The 19,159-nt window shown below is 46.1% G+C and overlaps 2 protein-coding genes across 2 annotated transcripts in view; both read right to left on the reverse strand.

Annotated features, from left to right (window-relative positions):
- The window catches only part of PDE11A (phosphodiesterase 11A), a 163,192-nt gene extending 157,234 nt beyond the window's left edge, over window positions 1-5,958 (reverse strand). Inside the window, exon 1 of the mRNA XM_035112278.3 lies at window positions 4,641-5,958. Coding sequence (XP_034968169.3) covers window positions 4,641-5,477 — 837 coding nt within the window. The 5' untranslated portion in view covers window positions 5,478-5,958. The remainder of the gene's footprint in view (window positions 1-4,640) is intronic.
- Window positions 5,959-12,263: 6,305 nt separating this feature from the next.
- LOC118092772 (cytochrome c, testis-specific) lies at window positions 12,264-17,874 on the reverse strand. Its single transcript, XM_035131335.3, has 3 exons — window positions 17,763-17,874; window positions 15,959-16,133; window positions 12,264-12,571 (listed from the first exon to the last, which is right to left on the reverse strand). Exons 2-3 carry the CDS (start codon window positions 16,125-16,127, stop codon window positions 12,423-12,425), a joined length of 318 nt encoding a protein of 105 aa, XP_034987226.1. The 5' UTR covers window positions 16,128-16,133; window positions 17,763-17,874; the 3' UTR covers window positions 12,264-12,422.
- Window positions 17,875-19,159: the final 1,285 nt, after the last annotated feature.

The raw sequence follows: 19,159 nt of genomic DNA on the forward strand, positions 1-19,159 counted from the left end.
AGCTTCTTTGACTTAAGCATTACTGTTTTTACGACTTGTCCAAGACTCCCTCTTTGTATCCCAGGACTGGGGGCTCACAAATGGGCACTTCATCAAGAGGCTGTGAAGTAAGTTTGTGCAAACTTCATCCCTGTGCTTTTGAGAGACACAGGCAGTGTTGGTGCCAAGTCAGCAGCCAATTTACTATTGGTCACTTCGGGGGTGGGGACTCCTCCCTGATAGGAGGTGGCGGCACTGGAGGCAAATCAACAACATCTGGGGACTCAAGGTTGAGAAAGGCTGGTCTAGAGAGCGGAGAGCTGGATGGAGGGAAAGGATGCAGACACTCCTAGCCAGTGCCTCCTCCTCCTATCAGTGAGGAGATGGGACTACAACTCCCATCACGGCCAGTGTTCATGGATTATGGGAGTTGTAGTTCAGGAACATCTGGGGACCCAAGGTTAGAAAAGGCTTATCTAGATTGCTGGCCCCCTCCTTGGGCTTAGACACTTCTTAGGGGGCCCAATTTCACCTTCCCCCACCCCGCTAGGAGCCTCTCCAGGGTCGTGGAGCTTCAAACTGCCCAACAGCCTCCCATTTCTCCACTGGATCAGGCCATCGCCTCTGGGACATCTCCACGGGACAAATGACAACAGTAAGGAGAGCTATTGGAAGCCAACAACCCAGAAAAATATCAACAGAAATCTAATGCACTCTATATGCAGGAAAGTGAAGAAAACAACTTCAGAATGTTGGCTGGGTGGAATCGGTGGCTGTTGAGAAAGGAAGAGAAATGGGCAATGTGTCAAGGGCCTCTGTGATTGTGCATGTCTGGCCCCTTCCACTATTGGGATATAGCCCCTCCACAGCTTTTCAATACGTCTGAACCTTCAGTTTGAAAATGCTTTTTCACCCCTGCATTGAAGTCTGATGAATCCTTTGAGAGAGATGAGTCTTGCTTTAGTTCTGGAAACAATCTGCTTTGATCGTCTGGCCCAAACTCCGTACCAGCGACCCAGCTACACTAGAAGATGCGCCAATACCTAAGGGCTGTACTTACAAAGGATGAATACGATACCGAACAGATTTAATGAATATTGCATCTCGCCCCAGTTCTTACTCTTGAGTATTTCACAGGCCATCTGTTCTCTCTGAGTCCAAATGAAATGTCTTGCAGGGGAGGGTTCTCCCCCCCTCCAGATTTTTACAATGAACATGTCTAAAACTCAATAAACAAAGAGTTTACTTTTATATCACTTCCCCCAAATCAATTCATTTTATCTAGCGGTGATAACTTACAGTGTCTTACCATATCAGTTATTTCACAGGCTAACAAGGTACCAAATAAGTTGCAACTATCCTGTGCTTTTTTTGTAAAAAAAAAAAAAGAGGTGCAGGAACATGGATGCGAACACAAAAAACCTCTACAACTATCCTTATAGATTTGTATCTAAAATGAGGCACATTGTATGAGGATTGAAGATTTTACCTTATGATTCACTAATACTATTTGCTAGAGAAAGTTAAAGAATTGCTTACAAGAAGTAAGCAAACTTAGGATTCATGCCTTCTGAGAACAGGTCATTTTATGGATTAGTAACTTCTAAAGTAGATAAATAGGTACCGCTCTGGCAGGAAGGTAAATGGCGTTTCTGTGCGTTGCTCTGGTTCGCCAGAAGCAACTTTGTCATGCTGGCCACGTGACCCGGAAGCTGTACGCCGGCTCCCTCGGCCGATAACACGAGATGAGCGCCGCAACCCCAGAGTCGGTCACGACTGGACCTAATGGTCAGTGGTCCCTTTACCTTTACCTTCTAAACAGCAAGCAGCAGAGCACATGACTAAATGGAAAGCTCTCAAATTGCAGTGTGGGAAGTATAGAATTCCTCAAGGATCTCTACTGAAACTTGGTTTTTTTTATTTATCAATGATCTGGAGGCAGAGAGGACATAAAATTTCTGGGTCAAATTGTTCAGAATGGTGGTGAAAGCTCAAGTAGACTGTGGAGAGCTTAAAAGGATCTGTAAATAGGGGGTGAAGGGGGAGATTGGAAATACACAATTGTGCAAAAAATATATGCTAAAGGTTCCGAACTAGAGGAGGCTAACTAAAACCTATACTTTGGGGTAAGTCGTGGTGCATAGATAGCTGAGTGAAAACAAACTCAGTACGCAGTGGCAGTGAAAAAGGAAAATTCCACGCTGGGAATTATTAGGCAAGCAGTTGAGAATTAAACAGCTAGTGTTTGTTATACCTCTTTAAATATATGATGGAAGATAGATGGAAGATACACACCTCTGGTTGCCTCCATCTCAGATAGGATAGAAAAGGCAGTCAAAATTATTGAGCGGTGGAAACTCTTTCCTATGAGGAAAAGCCACAGCAACCAGAGCTTTTTTTTTGTTTAGGCAAGGAGAAAGAAGACAAAAGGGGAATATGACTGGTGTATAAAATCCTTTGAACATATAATTCATTTATGGATCTCACTACCACAAAAACATGGCAGCGGCTACTGGCCTAGGGATTATTTATTGAACTGTTGTGAGATTTGTCCATTTTACCTAAGATTTGTCCAGAGCACACTACAAACTGCAACTCAAGTCCCAGTATGTTGAATGAGCCATTCTAAACAGTAACCACTTTATATCACACTCTTAAAGTGTGTTTAAAATAAAGAATTATGGCAACACCAATTATGGCCACATACACAATATTACACTTTTACTCCAATTCATCTGAAGAAACTACTACCACCAGGTTCCTAAGTGTCAATCACTAAGGAGCTACTTTTTTACGTTCCATATACAGTATTAAGACAACCAAGTGCAAAATATATACATACTGTGTGAGTTGCACATGTATATTTTGAAGGGACATGTATAAATGTTAATAGACATGCCCCCATCAAATTTACACCCTGTATACTTTCAGGTATGAGCTTTAGTATAAAACTTAAGAAGTGACCCTAACATGGATCAAAAGTCCCATAAGGGAAGAGTCATAGAATACATGTAAAGGTAAAGGGTAAAGGGACCCCTGACCATTAGGTCCAGTCGTGACCGACTCTGGGGTTGCGCATTCATCTCGCATTATTGGCCGAGGGAGCCGGCGTATAGCTTCCAGGTCATGTGGCCAGCATGACAAAGCCACTTCTGGCAAACCAGAGCAGCACATGGAAACGCTGTTTACCTTCCCGCTGTAGCGGTTCCTATTTATCTACTTGCATTTTGACGTGCTTTCGAACTGCTAGGTTGGCAGGAGCTGGGACCAAGCAACGGGAGCTCACCCCGTCACAGGGATTCGAACTGCCGACCTTCTGATCAGCAAGCCCTAGGCTCAGTGGTTTAACCACAGCGCCACCTGGGTCCCTAGAATACATGTAGCTGAGTGTTTTTTTCCAGCTTGGGTGAATTCATGCTAACCTGAATTATTCATAACAAAACTATGGCGTGATCTACACCACTATAAAGCTGATTTGTGTGAATGAATCGTAGCATACAAAATTGTGACCTAGACAAGGTAAGACAAAGCTCAGGTACTCATCCATCTAAGAACCTGATAGTGCTTCCTAAGAATCTGATGAGGGGCGCACTAAGAATTTGGTTCAGATAAGATTCTGGAATTAAAAAGTATTTTGTCAGCTCAGGCAACGAATGGTGTGTTTACCTGCTACAACTGTGTCCTTCATCTGAGAACATCAGAGATGTATTTTAGGATGCAACCTATAACCATCACTTCTCTGGAAGTAAACCTCATGGAATTCAGTGAGAGTTACTTCTGAGCAGGCATGTCTAGGATTGAACTCTTAAGTCTCACAAGAACTCTGCCAAATTAAGCAAGGCAAGTGAGGACAGGGGACTTTCTCAAGGCCACCCAGTGACCTTTGCAACCAAGCAAGGACTGGAGCCCAGATTTACCACAGTAATGGTCCTAAAGTGTTATGTGCTGGATTTTACAGATAACTGTACTACAAAGAGAGAATATTTAATACAAGAAACAGTTAATAAGTGGAAAAGAAACATTGCCCCATCCATGGCATTGACGGCCATGCTAACCACTAAAAAGCTTACAATTTACTCCACCTAATAAATGTGTGGGGAGAAGTCAAGCCAACACTTGCTTGAAGTCCATTCTTGAGACCACTGAGTACACCAACTAAAACAAGTGACTGCAATGTACACCTGAGGACTTGTGTGGTATTTTTTAAAGGAACTTACACATGGACCCCCTCCCCAATGAATCCTCTAGGCCAGGGGTGAGGAACCCCTGCCTGCCCACCATGGTGCTGGGCTCCTCCTACCCCCCAACAGGCCACAGTCACAGATGATTATCAATGCTGCCCAACAATATCCCCACCTCTGCCCTGGGTTTGGAGAGCAAGCAAAGATCTTGAATGGTCCTCTCCCCGTGCTGCTGAAACGAGCATATTTTAAGTTGGTTTTGCATATGCTTGTGTAGAATATACCTGCGTGTTTGGCCAGCTTTAGAGCCTGATGCTGTGCACCGGTGGGTTTGTTCCCATTTCACTACTACTACGACAGCGAGAGCTCGCCTTTGCACGGCTGCTGTAGCATAAGCCGCCTCGGGTGCTGACCGGCGGAAAGGCGAGCAGCAGAACCAGGAGGCACCCCAAAGCGCGGTGCGCCCGGCCCTTTCCCTACCTGGTAGGCGTCGGGAATGTTGACGGTCTCTCCGTGCTCGGCCACGTAGCCGATGATCCCTTTGCCCCAGGGCACCTGCACCTCGTTGGAGTTCTCGGTGCTGTAGCAAGGCAGCAGCGGGGTGCCGGCGTGCACGTCGAAGACCTTGGAGACGAGGCTTTTCTTGCCGGCGGCGCCGCCGCCTTCGACCAGGAAGAGGGAGCCCCGGTCGGCGTCCACCATGAGGCACACGAAGATGAGGATCTTGTAGCTGAGGGCGCCCAAGTCCAGGTCGTTGGAGATGTCCTTGACGAGCTCCAGGAAGAACTGCCTCTCGTTGTGCTCCTTGAGGTGGCGCTTGTAGTCCAGGGCGGTGGGCGGGTATTGCGGGAGGTTCACCCGAGACTCCAGCAGCGCGCTCAGGATGTGCGCCGTCGTGGGCGGCAGCGAGCTGGCTTTCCTCAGCAGGGCCCTTCTCCGCGCGCTGCTCAGCGGCTCCTGCGCCCGCGCGTGGACGTGCTCGTCGTAAGTCAGGTTCACGTGGATGGCCTTGGAGCGCGCGAAACTGCGCCGCAGCTCCTTCTGCGACGCTCGGCGCTGCAGGCCGCCGGCCGCCGTCTCCGGAGGGGCCATGGGGCCGCCGCCCTTTCCCAAAGAGGAGCCGGTGCCGCCGAGCGTCGCCGGGGTGCCGTTGCTGCTGTGGCTCGGCCGCTCCTCCACCTCGCCGTCGGCACCGCCGGGAGGCGCTTTGGCGAGGAGTGAGGAGCTCCTCCTCTTCAGCCACTTCTCCACCAGCTCCGGGTGCCTGTCCAGGAAACTTTCCACCGCGGCGAAGTCCAAGCCGGCCGGGGCCGACATGGCGGCCTCGTCACCTCGAAGGCGCACCGCCGCCGCGCGACAAACTTTGCCGCCCTCGTTACTTCATGCTGAAGCGCGGAAGAAAAGCGGCAGCGAGCCGCCGCTCTTGCTGCTTGCTAGCGACTGGCGCGCCCACCCGGAGAGGAAACCCAAGGCGGGTTACAAGCCGTTCGGCACGTGGGGGAACAGGAGGTGGCCGGGCTTTCCCGCCCTCTCTTGGAGCGAGCAAGCAAACGGATCCATCCGCCTCCGAGCCCGGGCCAAGTCCCGGCTTTCTGTGCCCTTCGTACCCCCGGGCTCCTCGCCTTTTTCCTTTAACCCCTCCGTTGTTCCGTGGCGCCCCGTCGTCGTCCTTGCCCTCTTCTCCCGCCCAGGTGGTTCCCACGGGGTTCTCGCGTCCTTTCGCTCCCGGTTACTTGCAACGGGCTGCTGCTGCTTCTCTGGAGATGCGCGTCAAAGCTCTCTGCTAACTGCTGCTCCTGCTGGCGGCGGCTCCTGCGTAACCCAGCCGGCCGACCACTAAGAAGGCGGGGCGGGGAGGGAGGACGCGTGAGCGGAGGAGGAGGCGGTGGCCGGGAGAGGCAGCGGGTACCGGAGCATCATCTCTTTCCAGAGGCGATCGCGTCGACGGAGCGGGAGCAGCGGGTGAATGAAGGGGTTTATAGGAGGGAGGGGGCAGTGGCCGAAGCAAGCAGATGATGCGCGAAGCTGCGAGGTGCAAATTCCCCCCCCCTCACGCATGAGCGTCAGTAGCGCAGGGGATAGTTGCGCCACCGTGTTATTGGGTTAATGGCTCAAGAAAGGAAATCTCAACGCATTCGAGGTCTGCCATTAAGAAATGCAAACTCTGGGAGAGGTGCCGCCGGTCACCTATCGATTGTTATGGGACTGTGCGTGGGAGGGGAGGGGGGAGATGTTTCTCGCGTGCTCTTGTGTATTTATGACCACGTGTCCTATTGTTCGAGAATGTGACTTCTGTGCATATATGTTCCTCATAAAAAAGATTTAAAGACAGACAAACCACGGCTCCTTTTCCTTAAAATATTTATTTGGAGTAAGCGTCGATGCAGGTTTCTAAAGAGCATACATCGGTTTCTGAAACATAACAGCCTAGAACGTACACTCAGCTTCTAAAGACAAGACTGGAGAAGTGGGCCCTGCTGATTTTTAATAGTGCACTTTTAAGTAAGGCAGAAATTCTAATCATAATTATTAATTACAAGTATACAAAAATAAAATCCGATGAAACGGCGGGCGTGGAGGTGGTGTCTATAAAATTCGCGGCTTCGGATTGGCAGGAGGTGGTTTTATCTTGCTATAGTACTGTATTGCCGTGTTCCCTTGCAACCCGCACATACGTCATTATGGGAATCGCTAACGAAGGATATACAGTGTTCCATAAAGGAGGGAATCCCCTCGCGCCGCCCGACCCTGTTTACTCGGAAGAAAGTCCCAGTGAGTTCAATTGCCTTTACTTCCAAGTAAATGGGCGTGGGCTTGCAGCCTTGATTTGCAGCTGGGGCCATTGTCCTTTTAACTCATTAAAATCAATCTGCCACGCTAGCTTCAATGGACTTGCTGGAGCTCAGGAATGCAACTGCATCCTTTCCTCTTGCAGGAGGGGGTTTGAATCGCAAGATGGGGAGCCGGGAGCCTGCAACCACAAACACTCGGGGATTATAATACACAGAGACGAGAAGGTGCGCTTGTGTGCAAGCTGGGGTTTTTTTTCCTTCTTTATTTACCCTGGTAGTCTCCCGACTCCCCCTGAAGCGGTTGCGCGCACGTGGTCACCTTTCCACAGAAATGTGCAGGTCTCAAAGTCCGATTAAGATGGAGGCACAGCTAGCACACATGCGGCTTCCGCGCCTCCGCGCCCCCCCTCCCGCCGCGAGACGAAACCCCGACCGCCTCTCCGCTAAGACAGACTGACGTGGAGCTATTTTTACGCGCACGTGCAGCAGCGCATTTAATGATGAACCGATGCCTACGCAAAAATGCTGGGGGAACCTCAAGTCATGGATCCCAGCACGTGAAAAACGTACGCTGTGCAGGGACCTGAATGAAAGCGATGTCAGTGGGTTGGTGGTGGGGAAATATGAATGAGATGCCAAATCTTCTGAATGGAAGCTAGCACACACACCGCCGTCCTATAGCACGCGAGAGGCACCCTGGATTTTAGGAAACCTGAGAGGCACCCTACGGTAGATTTTAGGGTGGTGAGGTTCGTAAAAATGCCATGATCTGCTTTCAGTGCCAGGGCTAAGTACGGGTGTTCGTGCTTAGAATGTGCAGCGCCTTCAAGCATGTGCAAAGTTCTTTTATTTGAAATCAAACGTGTTAGCATTGAATGTTAATTTCAACGATAGTGTTGAATGTTAAGTGCAATGTTAGCATTGAAATTAATGGACGCGGCTATGGCCCATTAACTTCAGTGGATCGACTCTGAGTAATGCTTAGCAGTGATATTCAGATGAGGGCAACCAGGTCAAAATAAATAACATCGCGACAGGTTGAGCCTCGATAGCCCCTTGCCAGCTTTCATAAATTAAGCAAAGGTGGGGAGCCCAAGACATACGCGAGAGAGACGGGCCGATCGAAGAAAGACACGTGGAATTTGATTACGTGGGAGGTGGTTGAAACGCGGCTGAGCTCTCCAGCCGCCGCTGATACATAAATTGATTTGCCCTCCTTGCTGCAGTCGTTTCAGATTGTAGGTAGGTAGGAGGAGCTGCTTGGCGTTTGACGATCAGATAGGACAAACTTTCGACAGAAACTGTAATTGAAATAGACGGCGGAACAGGCTCTGACCTAAATATCCGTCCTAGATTATAACGTCGTTGAATTTAAAGGGGGGGGTTAAAAGCAAGCAAAAGCCAGCTTCTCAGCGCCGCTGTGTTTGCTGGTTGGCTGCAGATCTAGCTTTGATTTGCTAAAAATAACCTATCTCTCTAGGTGCAAGGTGATGGGCTTTACTATTGGGTACGTCATTACACCAACCGATGGCTTCTCATTGAGAAATAGCGCATCGCGAAGAGCAGAGAAACTTGTCAATTGTGATCGCGGGAGAAGGGGCAGGCAGAGAAGCCCTTTCCGAGCATGCGCAGAGGCGAGAGGATGAAGGGATTTGCATGCACGGTTTGTCAATTTCTTGCGTGACGGTGAGCTCTTGCTTTGGGTGGGTGGGGGACCACGTACCTTCCACCATCGATGGCATGGGCGTATCTCTTACCGCCCCGCCCTCCATCAAGTAAAACAAAAGAAATAACTAACTGACCAATCACGTCGGTTCGCCCCCCCCCCGGCACAAAAGTCCTGCAAAAATCCTGGCTACGCCCATGCTCGACGGGCTTTCGAACACGCTCTACGACGGCACCTGCTATTGCTACCGCGTAGCCGGGAGAGGGAAGAGCGCTCCACTGAGAAGATGCTTGTCTAGTAACGAGTGGGGAGGGCAGGTTTGCAAACGGAGCTCCCGCTTGGTGCTGCAGGAAGCGGAGGTAACGGTCATGCCCTCCTGCTGGAGCAAGAACCTCGCATGCAGACGCACACTGCAGGACTTGGGAACTCTCCTTAAAAGAGGGTTTTCCCGTTTTGTTTTGTTTTAAATTCAAACTCTGGGCTTAATGGTCGGGAGCCTCCCACCACACACCCCAAGATAGATAGATATATTTGTAAAATACGATGATGTCTATGACTTCACCCGCTTCCAAAAGTGGCAAGTCCTGCGTTTTGGAGAACTGGACTCCTGTCTGTAAAAGCCTTATGTCTTCATTATGACACTACTGTACTTCTATTACTGGCCACCAGGGGCCGCCGCTGCTAGACAAAAGTAGACGCGGGGGGGTTGGGGGCTTAATTGGTTTGAATCCGCGTCCGCTTCAAAGCAGACCCTCGCGGATGCTTTCTAGACAGCCGGAGAAAACTCCCGGGATAAACTCCCGTGCTTATTCCACGTCTGAGATCACGAGCTAAGTGGAGTACCGTGTTTCTCATATTATAAGACACGTCTTATATTTATTTTTTCCTCAAAAAAAACACACTATGGCTTATTTTCAAGGGATGTCTTATTTTTTTCCTCCTCCTCCTGCCGCAGCCGGCATTGCTGCTGTGCCTATCACTATGTCTTATTTTCGGGGTATGGCTTATATTCCTTGAATGCTTAAAAATCCTGCTATGGCTTATTTTATGGGTATGTCTTAAAATATGAGAAACAGGGTAGTTAACTCTCCCCACCCCAAATCGTTACAACGCTTTTTGTTAATATTTAAGCGGATTTCTACATATCCACACTTCACTTCCTGCCCCACTCCCCGTGCATAGACTTGAGTCATTGCCCTGCAGGCCATCAAAGCAATCAGCAGAGCTGTCAAGCAAGGAGACAACGCGGTGCCTCGTGGCTCCGAGGCTTCAAGCTTTCTGGAAGATCCTCGCCCTGAAGCCTAGATATGTGGGAGCTGGTTATAAGCTTGCCAGTCAGGCAGGAGGAAATACACGCGAGCCTCCTCGTCCTCGCCCGTCACTGAGCGATGCCATGGGGAAACTCATCCTTCGTGGCGGGCTTCCCCCTCTCCAGCCTCCACCATCCATCTCTCTGGTTGCAGTGGAAGAACTGCTCCCTTTTAACAAAACCACACAATTCAGTTAGATCTGGCACATTTTTTTACTTGGAGCATGAATTCATAAATCTGTAAGTAATAACACAAATCTGTGTTAAGAAAACTGACAAATATATCCATTAATATATATAGGCCTATATATATTGCTTATTCTTGTTTCAAGAACTATAAAGTATGGTATCTGAACCTTGCTTTCTGTTAGCTTCTCCAACAGAGCCTCTGTCCGAATAATTTTTACAGCTGCCAAAGTTTTGTGTTAAGTTTTGAGCTGTAAACCCCACGTTTTGTGCCACCCTCCAAACTGAGTATTTGGGGGGGCCATAAGGACACCCCCAAACCCAACCTTGTCCAATTGACTCCAAACCAGCCTATATCCATATATGAGCACGGGGGACACTCCACTTTGGCACTGGTTTGGAGTCAATTGGATGAGGTTGGGTTTGGGGGTGTCCCGATGGTCCCTGGTTTGAGTGTCAACTACTCAGTTGGGGGCAGACTGCAGAGAAAGTGGGGTTTGCGACACAAAACTAACACAAAACATTGGCACTGGTTTGTAGTCAGACAAAGTTGAATTTTGGGCATTAACTTGGGACCCCGATTTGTTTCATCAATTACAGTTGTACCTTGGAAGTCAAACGGAATCCGTTCCGGAAGTCCATATGACTTCCAAAACTTTCAGAAACCAAAGCGCAGCTTCCGACTGGCTGCAGGAAGCTTCTGCAGCCAATCGGAAGCTGCAGAAGACCCGTTGGACATTCAGGTTCCAAAGAACGTTTGCGAACCAGAACACTCACTTCTGGGTTTGCGGTGTTCGGAAGCCAAAACGTCCGAGTACAAAGATGTTCGGGGTCCAAGGTGGTGGCACAAAACACAGCACAAAACTAGCACAAAACTTTGGCATCTGTTTGGGGCAATCCTGACTTTCACGGTCACTGGTTAATGAAGCTGTTTAAGAGTGACAGCTGTACAAATTATTTGTTCAGAGGCTCTGTTAGAGAAGCTAACAGAAAACAAGGTTCAGATACCCTAATACTTTATATTCGTCAGTTTTCCTAATAATACAGATTTATGTTATTACCGGTACTTTCTGCATAAGCATTTTTCTCTCATTGAATTTTTTTTAATGAGTCCAGGACTACCAGAAGACATAGTGAACAAGGAAACATCCAACAGTACAACCCTATGCAATACAGTATACACGTTTTCTGAGAAGTCCCGCAATGTTCACCTATTTGGCTTACATCCAGATAATTGCAGGTAGGGTTGCCGTCTTACAAGATTCCATAAAACCTAGGTACTGGACTGTCAAGGCCTCTTCTGTTCCTCCTAATTTTATATTTTAGAAAATGAGGGTAGCTTTTTTGTTTGTTTTGCTGTGGAGGGGGTTGTCTGCATTTAGTCTGCGTCTTGCTCGGGGGGTGTCTTATGCAGTTCGGTGGGGTTCAGCATCATCGGTTTTTCCTCTGTGAACAATATGACCTATTCTAAGTATTGTATGTAAAAATGAAGCTCATTTTTAAAATGAAATACAAATTGATAAGAATCTAGTCCCCCCCCAATAACCTCCCAAGCACTACAGCAGCGTGATCCAACAGTGACCTGGATCTATACATATCTAATGGTCCTTGCCCTTGACTTCATTCAAATCAATTGCAATGGTCAGCTGTTTTTCTTTTACTCTAGCAGAATTCTGCAGAGTGCTGAGCAGGTCCCTCGTCCATTGATTTCACTGAAAAGTTGGCCTGAATAAAACATCGCTACTGAAGTGTGTAGGTTCACTTTCCTCAAGGGCAACAGCTCTCTGATGGGAGTCTATAGCGTGACTTGCCATGTTCTTGACATCTTCTGCTTTTTGCAATTCCTGGCAGCCAGGGAAGGTAGGTTTATTGAGCTCATAGTGATAGGAGCTCTGCTAGGCTGTGTTTGGTTTGGTGGGTCATAAGTTGTATATACCTCCATAGGCAGAAGATTGAACCAAATCCACCTTTTGCTCTGTTCTGGGGTCTATTATTGATTTTATTTATTTATTTATTTATTCATTCATTCATTCATTCATTCATTCACTCATTCCTGTGAACCAACCCTGAGAACTTTGTTTTAAACAAAATAAAGTATATTGAAATGTCTGTACAGGGACATGCATATGAAAACAGAAGACAACAAACACTTGTTTTGTTAGGAGACTGAGCACCTGAAAATACCAACTTTTATTTGCCTTTTTGAAGGTACAGTCTTAAAGAGCAAATGCTAGGACAATAAACATCAGATGTAACACAAGCGTGGTGCAAACTGGGAATTATCTGGACACCACAGAGGCTGCAATGTTTCATGAAGAGGTTGCTTTTTTCAAGTATGCAATGAGATCTGCCCTTTCATTACTCTTTTTAATGCCAGCAAAAATCATTTTCGTCCCAGGAATGTATTTCTTAGGATCCTCCAAGTATTCCATCAGTGTGTTTTCACTCCAGACAATACCTGGAAAATTTAGAAAGTGGTGAAATACCAATTTCTAATCCCATGACTGTTTCACCAATTGGTGTCACCTTTACTTTGAAAGATTTCAAAATTTATTGGAACATATGTAAAGGAAAATATTCTTGAACAGCTTATGTTCTTCATTCCAAAGGTTAAAAAAAAGGATTAGGAAGAATGTCAAACAAAAGCCAGTTTTCATTATTATTTGCACACATTTAATACTTAGCATGTATCTGGCATTCTGTGTACTTTTGACTCACTTTTTAATAATCAAACTTGGATTCATGAAGTAGAGGATCTATATATCCTAGAGACAAGTTGTGTCACTTTGAACAAGGAACAGTGGTACCTCGGTTTAAGAACAGCCCTGTTTACGAACTATTCGGTATAAAAACTCTGCAAAACCGGAAGTAGTGTTCTGGTTAGCGAACTTTACCTCGGTCTACAAATGGAAGCCGAACGGTGGAAGGGCACCGGCGGCAGGAGGCCTCATTAGGGAAAGCGTGCCTCGGTTTAAGAACAGCTTTGGTTTAAGAAGGGACTTCCGGAATGGAGTAAGTTCGTAAACCAAGGTCCACTGTAGCTTCTTCTAACACAGGCGCCGGCAAGGTTATCCGGCCATGGGCCGGATCATTCCCACGGACATTGTCTGTGAGCCGGACAGGCGCAGTGCGACACCGGAAATGGCATCTGCGCATGTCTGCAGCGCCGGAAATCGCTTCTGCGGCTGCGCAGACGCCAGAAATCGCACCCGCGTAGAAGCAATTTTCGGCATCTGAGCAGACGGCATTTCTGGCGCCGCTCAGCGAGTCTTCGTGCCGAGCTGCACCGGTTTAGCGAGTGGGCAGCTTGGTTCACGGGCAGCCCATGGGCCAGATAAACGGCCTTTGTGGGCCATATCCGGCCCATGGGCCGGAGGTTCCCAACCTCTGTTCTAACATAATCACATTTAAATGCCAAAACAAAAACCTTCCAAATCATTATCTTCTTGATATTAAAAATTATTTTCTGAACTTAGATGGAAGGCTGAAAACCAACAGGTCGTTGAAATTCCACATACTTTGGCAAGTCTTTCAGTGGATTCTTCCTGAAAATTTGTGTCATCTCAATCTTTTAAATACAGAAAAATGTAATTAAAGCTGGGATTGCACATTGTTCAATGAGATGCTGAAGTGCCTTTATCAAAAGTCCAATGGTCTGTTACTGTTTTTCTATAGTCAGCTGATTACTGGTTGTAACATTTGGGTTACTTTATTCTTATTTGAATGCCACCTCTATTCTTTTGCTTGTGCCACCTTACCATGGGTAAGTTGCACTGCAGCCTTCCACAGCGGTTCACCTGTTCAGTGGAAATAGTCACCTGAGGCTCTCCTGTGTGTGCCCCTACCTTCTGCAGTTTGGTGGAAGGTTAACTGGGAAGAAATCCTTTTAACTGGTGACTTCACCTTTGGAATGCCCTCATGTGGTGCCTACACTGCTGCCAGTTAGGCATCAGGTGAAAAGCATTCTTATTTTCCAGGATTTTCAGTTACCCTTTTAATTTATTTGAAAACTAATTTGTTGCCCTTCCAGTATAATCCTACTGCTCAGGGTGACTTAAAACAACGAAGAACAACAACATCTTATATACATAAGTAAAACATGCATGGAAAAAATGGAAACAGGCTCAGTAGACAAAAATGTTATAAATGAAGAGCCATCACATAAAAATAACCCAGTAAGAAAAAAATGGTGGGGTGGGGGTGGGGAGAAAAGTAAGAGACAGGGCCAAATGTGTCTCACAAGGTCATAAATTTTACAACCACTAAGAAGTCAGTATCTCTCATTGTCTTGTTTCAAACCATCATGCCTCAGTAATGGATAAGACAAGGAGGTCTCTAACATGTATTAGTAGAGAGATTCACTTAGATATGCCTTTGATAACTTCAGGCTTTCTCACTTTTGATCAACAGGTTGAGCTGCTGTTGTTCTGAAGGTGGTTTTTTTTTTTTAAAAAAAACAACCTTCCTATATTAGTTGGTGCCTTGAGACCTATCACAGTTAAAGGTGCATGATACACATTTAGTAATTAATTTCAAGTAAACATAAACTATATAATTGCATACCCTCTGATCCACACTTAAGCTGATTTCCCTGGAACTTTCTTCCAAGTAAGTATGCTTAGAACAGAAGCTCAAGCATATCTGTAAAACAGAGGCCCTCCATTGCGCTCCCCAAAATGTGGAAATATGCACACGCAGTGAATTATCAGAGGCAAGCCAGTCCTAAAGGTATGCTAGAAAATAAGCTGGGGTGTCTAAATAAAAGCCATGTCCATCCAAGCAGCTGGCAGTAAGCATGTGCATCCTAGCCTCTGACTGCTAGAACAAAACCTGGTATCTATAGCTACAGTATTAGCATACACAATCTGATGGCTGTTAGAAGAAATTCAAGAGGAGATGGGCAGGTCAGCCAGTTTTAGGAGGCATGTGGCAAGCCTGCAGTTAGCCTTATCAGAATAATAAAATTAATTGAAAATCCAAGGATACTAGCAGCCTAATCCATTTGCTTTAAGCTGTCACAGAGAGGGGCAGTGTGATGTAGTGGTTAGTGTTAGACTAGAAATTGATAGACCAGGGCTCAGCCATTAAATCCACTGGGCCAGTTATCCTATCTCACCCTTACCTACTACACAGGGAAGTTCTGTGGATAAAATAGGGGAGAATGAACCATGCACACCAGCATGAACTGCTTGGATGAAAGGTAGCATATAAATGTACAGTAATAAATAACAATATAGATTGTATGTAGCTAAATTATTCCCAGAGCCAACCCACTGAAAACAATGGGCCTAATTCTGGAGTATATCATTAACACAGCAAATAGCATTTGCCACCAGGACGTCTCTGCAAACCTACTAAAAACAAAGAAATGCCTGCAGTGACAATCTGGCTCCTGGCCATTTCAAATCAGCTTTAGGATGCTGCATAGAGGTGGGGCCATCGTTAGCCCTGCCTCCATCCCCACTGGTACCAAACAAGGGACAGTAATGCAGCTCATGTTCTGGTGCTGTAGTTCTGGCTCATTAGGGGCTCTGTGAGATTGATCCCATGAGTGTCCATGCAATGACTGGACCATAAAACTTACAATGCACAAGTTGTTAAATCCAAACCAGAGGTTCAAATTTATATTCTATATATATATATATATATATATATATATATATATATATATATATATATATTCTTTATATAAAATCAGAAGAATATTTTCAGAAAGGATTTCCAAGAGTTGCAAAGTAATATCCCAGTGAAGTTCTTCCCTTCTCTAACTTTGGGTCGTGTTTATTTAGCGATACTGTCATGACGCAACTGATTATCCGATTCCCGCCCCCCTCTTTTTTTTTACCTTTATTCTTGTTTGCGTCTGAATAAGAAAATCCTGCAGCTTGTCCTGTTTTTCGGCCAAAGAGACCCCAAAGATTTGGGCCGGTCTTGTGCTTTCCACCTTTTTCAGCTGTATGACACTGAGAACATTTTTGAACAAAGATCTTTTTACCCTTTTCAAAATCACCCATGGCAATCTATGAAAAAGAAATGTGGAAAAATAAAACTACGATGTGTTTGAAATGATTCCCTCTTTTTTAGCACACTTGTTTCTCAACACATGTTTATACAGTATTTGAAAGGAAGGCAAAGGAAAACATATTATTTTGGTATCTGAAGAAGTGTGCATGCACAAGAAAGCTCATACCAATGACAAACTTAGTTGGTCTCCAAGGTGCTGCTGGAAGGAATTTTTTAAATATTATTTTGTGGTGATGGTAGTGTAATGGAACACTGGAAGTACTATTGTTTAATAGAAAGCTAACAATTTGATCCTACACGTATTAACTCATAAGGAAATCCTACAGATCTCAGTGATATTCTTCCAAGTAAGTGTGAACACAAGATTGTGCACACAGGCTAGTCTTGAGATCACTTACCTAAACATATAGAGTGGGGAGGTTTTTACTTCTTAATAAATATGGACAGCATAGATGGCTCTTCTGGTTTTCAGAAAGAAGTCATTTGCCAGTGTTCTTTTCTCTGCTTATGGCATGCTTACAATGGACATCTGCTTAGTGTGGATTTTAAAAGCTGTACATCACTGATTTATATGCAGTCACTGGTTTATATGCTGTCACTGGTTTATATGATAGCTGAGGTTTGATGGAAGGGGGCAAGAAAAAAAAGGATCCAGTTCCAGTAGTCGACTCATCTGCTTCAAACCTATTATTTTTGCACACGGACCATCGAACCACTGCCCAAGCCTTGAGTGCACCATAAAAATAACAGGAGATTTGGAAAATGACGGTGGCTTTGGGAAGCTCTACTGGGAAATCATGAAGATCCATGAAAATCCGACATATTTCTGCATGGAAGCAATGCTCAGTGGGTTGCCTATGAAAGATTGCTAGTCCCAGCACATGGCCCATATACAGGGAATTATATACTGGTAAGTAGATGCTCTGTGGTGTGGGAGAGCTCTATACCTATGCCTCAAGTGGAACTGAATGATTAAGATTTTAAACAAAGAGGGTGAAACATTTCTGGCCACCCAGTAAGTAAGTAAGTAAGTAAATGCGCTCTCTCTCTCATGTGGAATAAGCATAATATACATACAGTATCTGCTCAAAGCTGACTGAATGGGTGTGATATAAATTGGATAACAAAAAATTATGGACGATTAGATGCTTTACAATAAGAATAAAATGAAAGTAGGGGAGCAGGGTCTCTCCCCTGAGATTCCTGCCAAGGTAGCTAGTTTCTGTGTGGCAAAACAGTTAACACTTTATGGTGGTTTGTTTTTTAAAAAACCATTCTAATACAATGATTTTATATTTCCCACAGTTTCTGTATTTGACATTGTTTTTAAATACAACATTTAATGCTGCACTTAATGTAATATACTGTGTTTTATGTGTTCAGTTTTCTTCCTACCTTCTCTACTGGTTAAGATATACCTTTCTATCTATAGCTAAATATATCACACAACACACACTCGTGTGGAATAAGCATGATATAAATATCTGCTCAAAGCTGACTGCTGGAAGGAATGGGCGCGATATAAACCGAATAACGAAACGTTATTGAGGACTAGGCACTTTACAATAATAAAAGGGGAGCGGGGTTTCTCTCCGTTCCCTGTATCTCTTCCTACCACTGCCTACCTTAAGTCCAAACTACGACAGGGCCCAGCCCCGACCCCTCCCCACTAACAAGCCAGTTTTCACCACGACCCGCGACTGTCACAACTCGATCGCGCATCTGGCGACAGACGCCGTCAAGGCGGATAAAGGTTTTTAATGCGTCACAATACAGCCGCCCAATCACAAGCCACCGTCGGCGGACGTTCTGGGCAGGGATTGGTGCCTTCTGTCGGGGGCGGGGCCGTTCGGCTTCGGCCAAGACTTCCCGCCTGTGGGGAGAAAAAGGAGCCGGCGCGCGTTCAACAGCCGGCGGCGGGAGACAGAGCCAATCTATTGGCTCCCGCCGTAGCCAATAGCAGCTCCGTCCTCTGCTGTCCTCCCCGCCCCTTGGTGTTACGGTTAAAATGCGCGGAAACCGTTTCTTCGCGAGAGCAGGGGCTTTATCTCCTCCTTATCGCGAGGGGGCGCTATGGTGCGTTCGATTTCCCTCCGCGGTGAGCGGCACCTCCGAGATGCGGATGTTGAAGGAGAGCAGACGTGACATCTCGAGGCCGAGCTTCCGGTTTCCGTCCAAGATGGCGGCAGCGATGTCTGGTCACCTACGATATTGGAAGTGACGGCAGGCGTTTGTCCCTGGCGTGAAATAAATGCGAATTCCCACCCTCACGCGACAGTTGCTTGCTTGTGGTGACGGGCAGAGATGTGTCTGTCGAAAGATCCAGATTATCTCGCTTTTGGCTAGATCCAGATTATCTCGCTTTTGGCTAGACAAGCACAGCAAGAGGACTTGCCTCAAGGCTGCCCTCAGCTCGCCGGCTTGTCTGGCCATGGAAGCGAGGAAAGATCTGCGCTTGTTGCCGACTGCGATTCCTACGTCGTTAACTTTCCTGACCCTTGTCAAAGAACGGAACTTGCTCCAGTACTCCCAAGACACAAACACGATTCAGTGTATTGTTAGACAAGAGGAAATGTTCTGCAACGCAGCTAGTGTGAAATTGGATGAGGCTTGCTTTTCTCTACGTGGCTGCTGAGTCCCCTGCTCTCCTACACAGGCAAGCCTCAAAAGTCTATGTCTTGGAAACTGGATTTAATCATTTCATCAGGTGTTTCTGAAAACTTAACGCGAAGACCTAGACCTTTATTTCTGTATTTTTTGGAAAGGGCTTCCATCTTTAAAAGGCAAAGTTTTTAATCTGCAAACCTTGCTTAGAACAAATTGTTGGCATCTCCTTAAGTCTTGCTACCTACACAGCATCAGTGAGTGTCACTTATGCAAAATAAGATAAAGGTCTTGTGAAAATGGAAAGCTTCCGCATTTTGCATCTATTTAGGACCATATGTAAATGAAAATTTAGCTCCACGCTGTTACATTATCCATGAAATAAAAGCACTGAAGCTTTATTCTTCTGTACTTAAGG

The sequence above is a fragment of the Zootoca vivipara genome, chromosome 1 (assembly GCF_965207765.1).
Source record: "Zootoca vivipara chromosome 1, rZooViv2.hap1.1, whole genome shotgun sequence".
NCBI classification, from domain to species: Eukaryota; Metazoa; Chordata; class Lepidosauria; order Squamata; family Lacertidae; genus Zootoca; species Zootoca vivipara.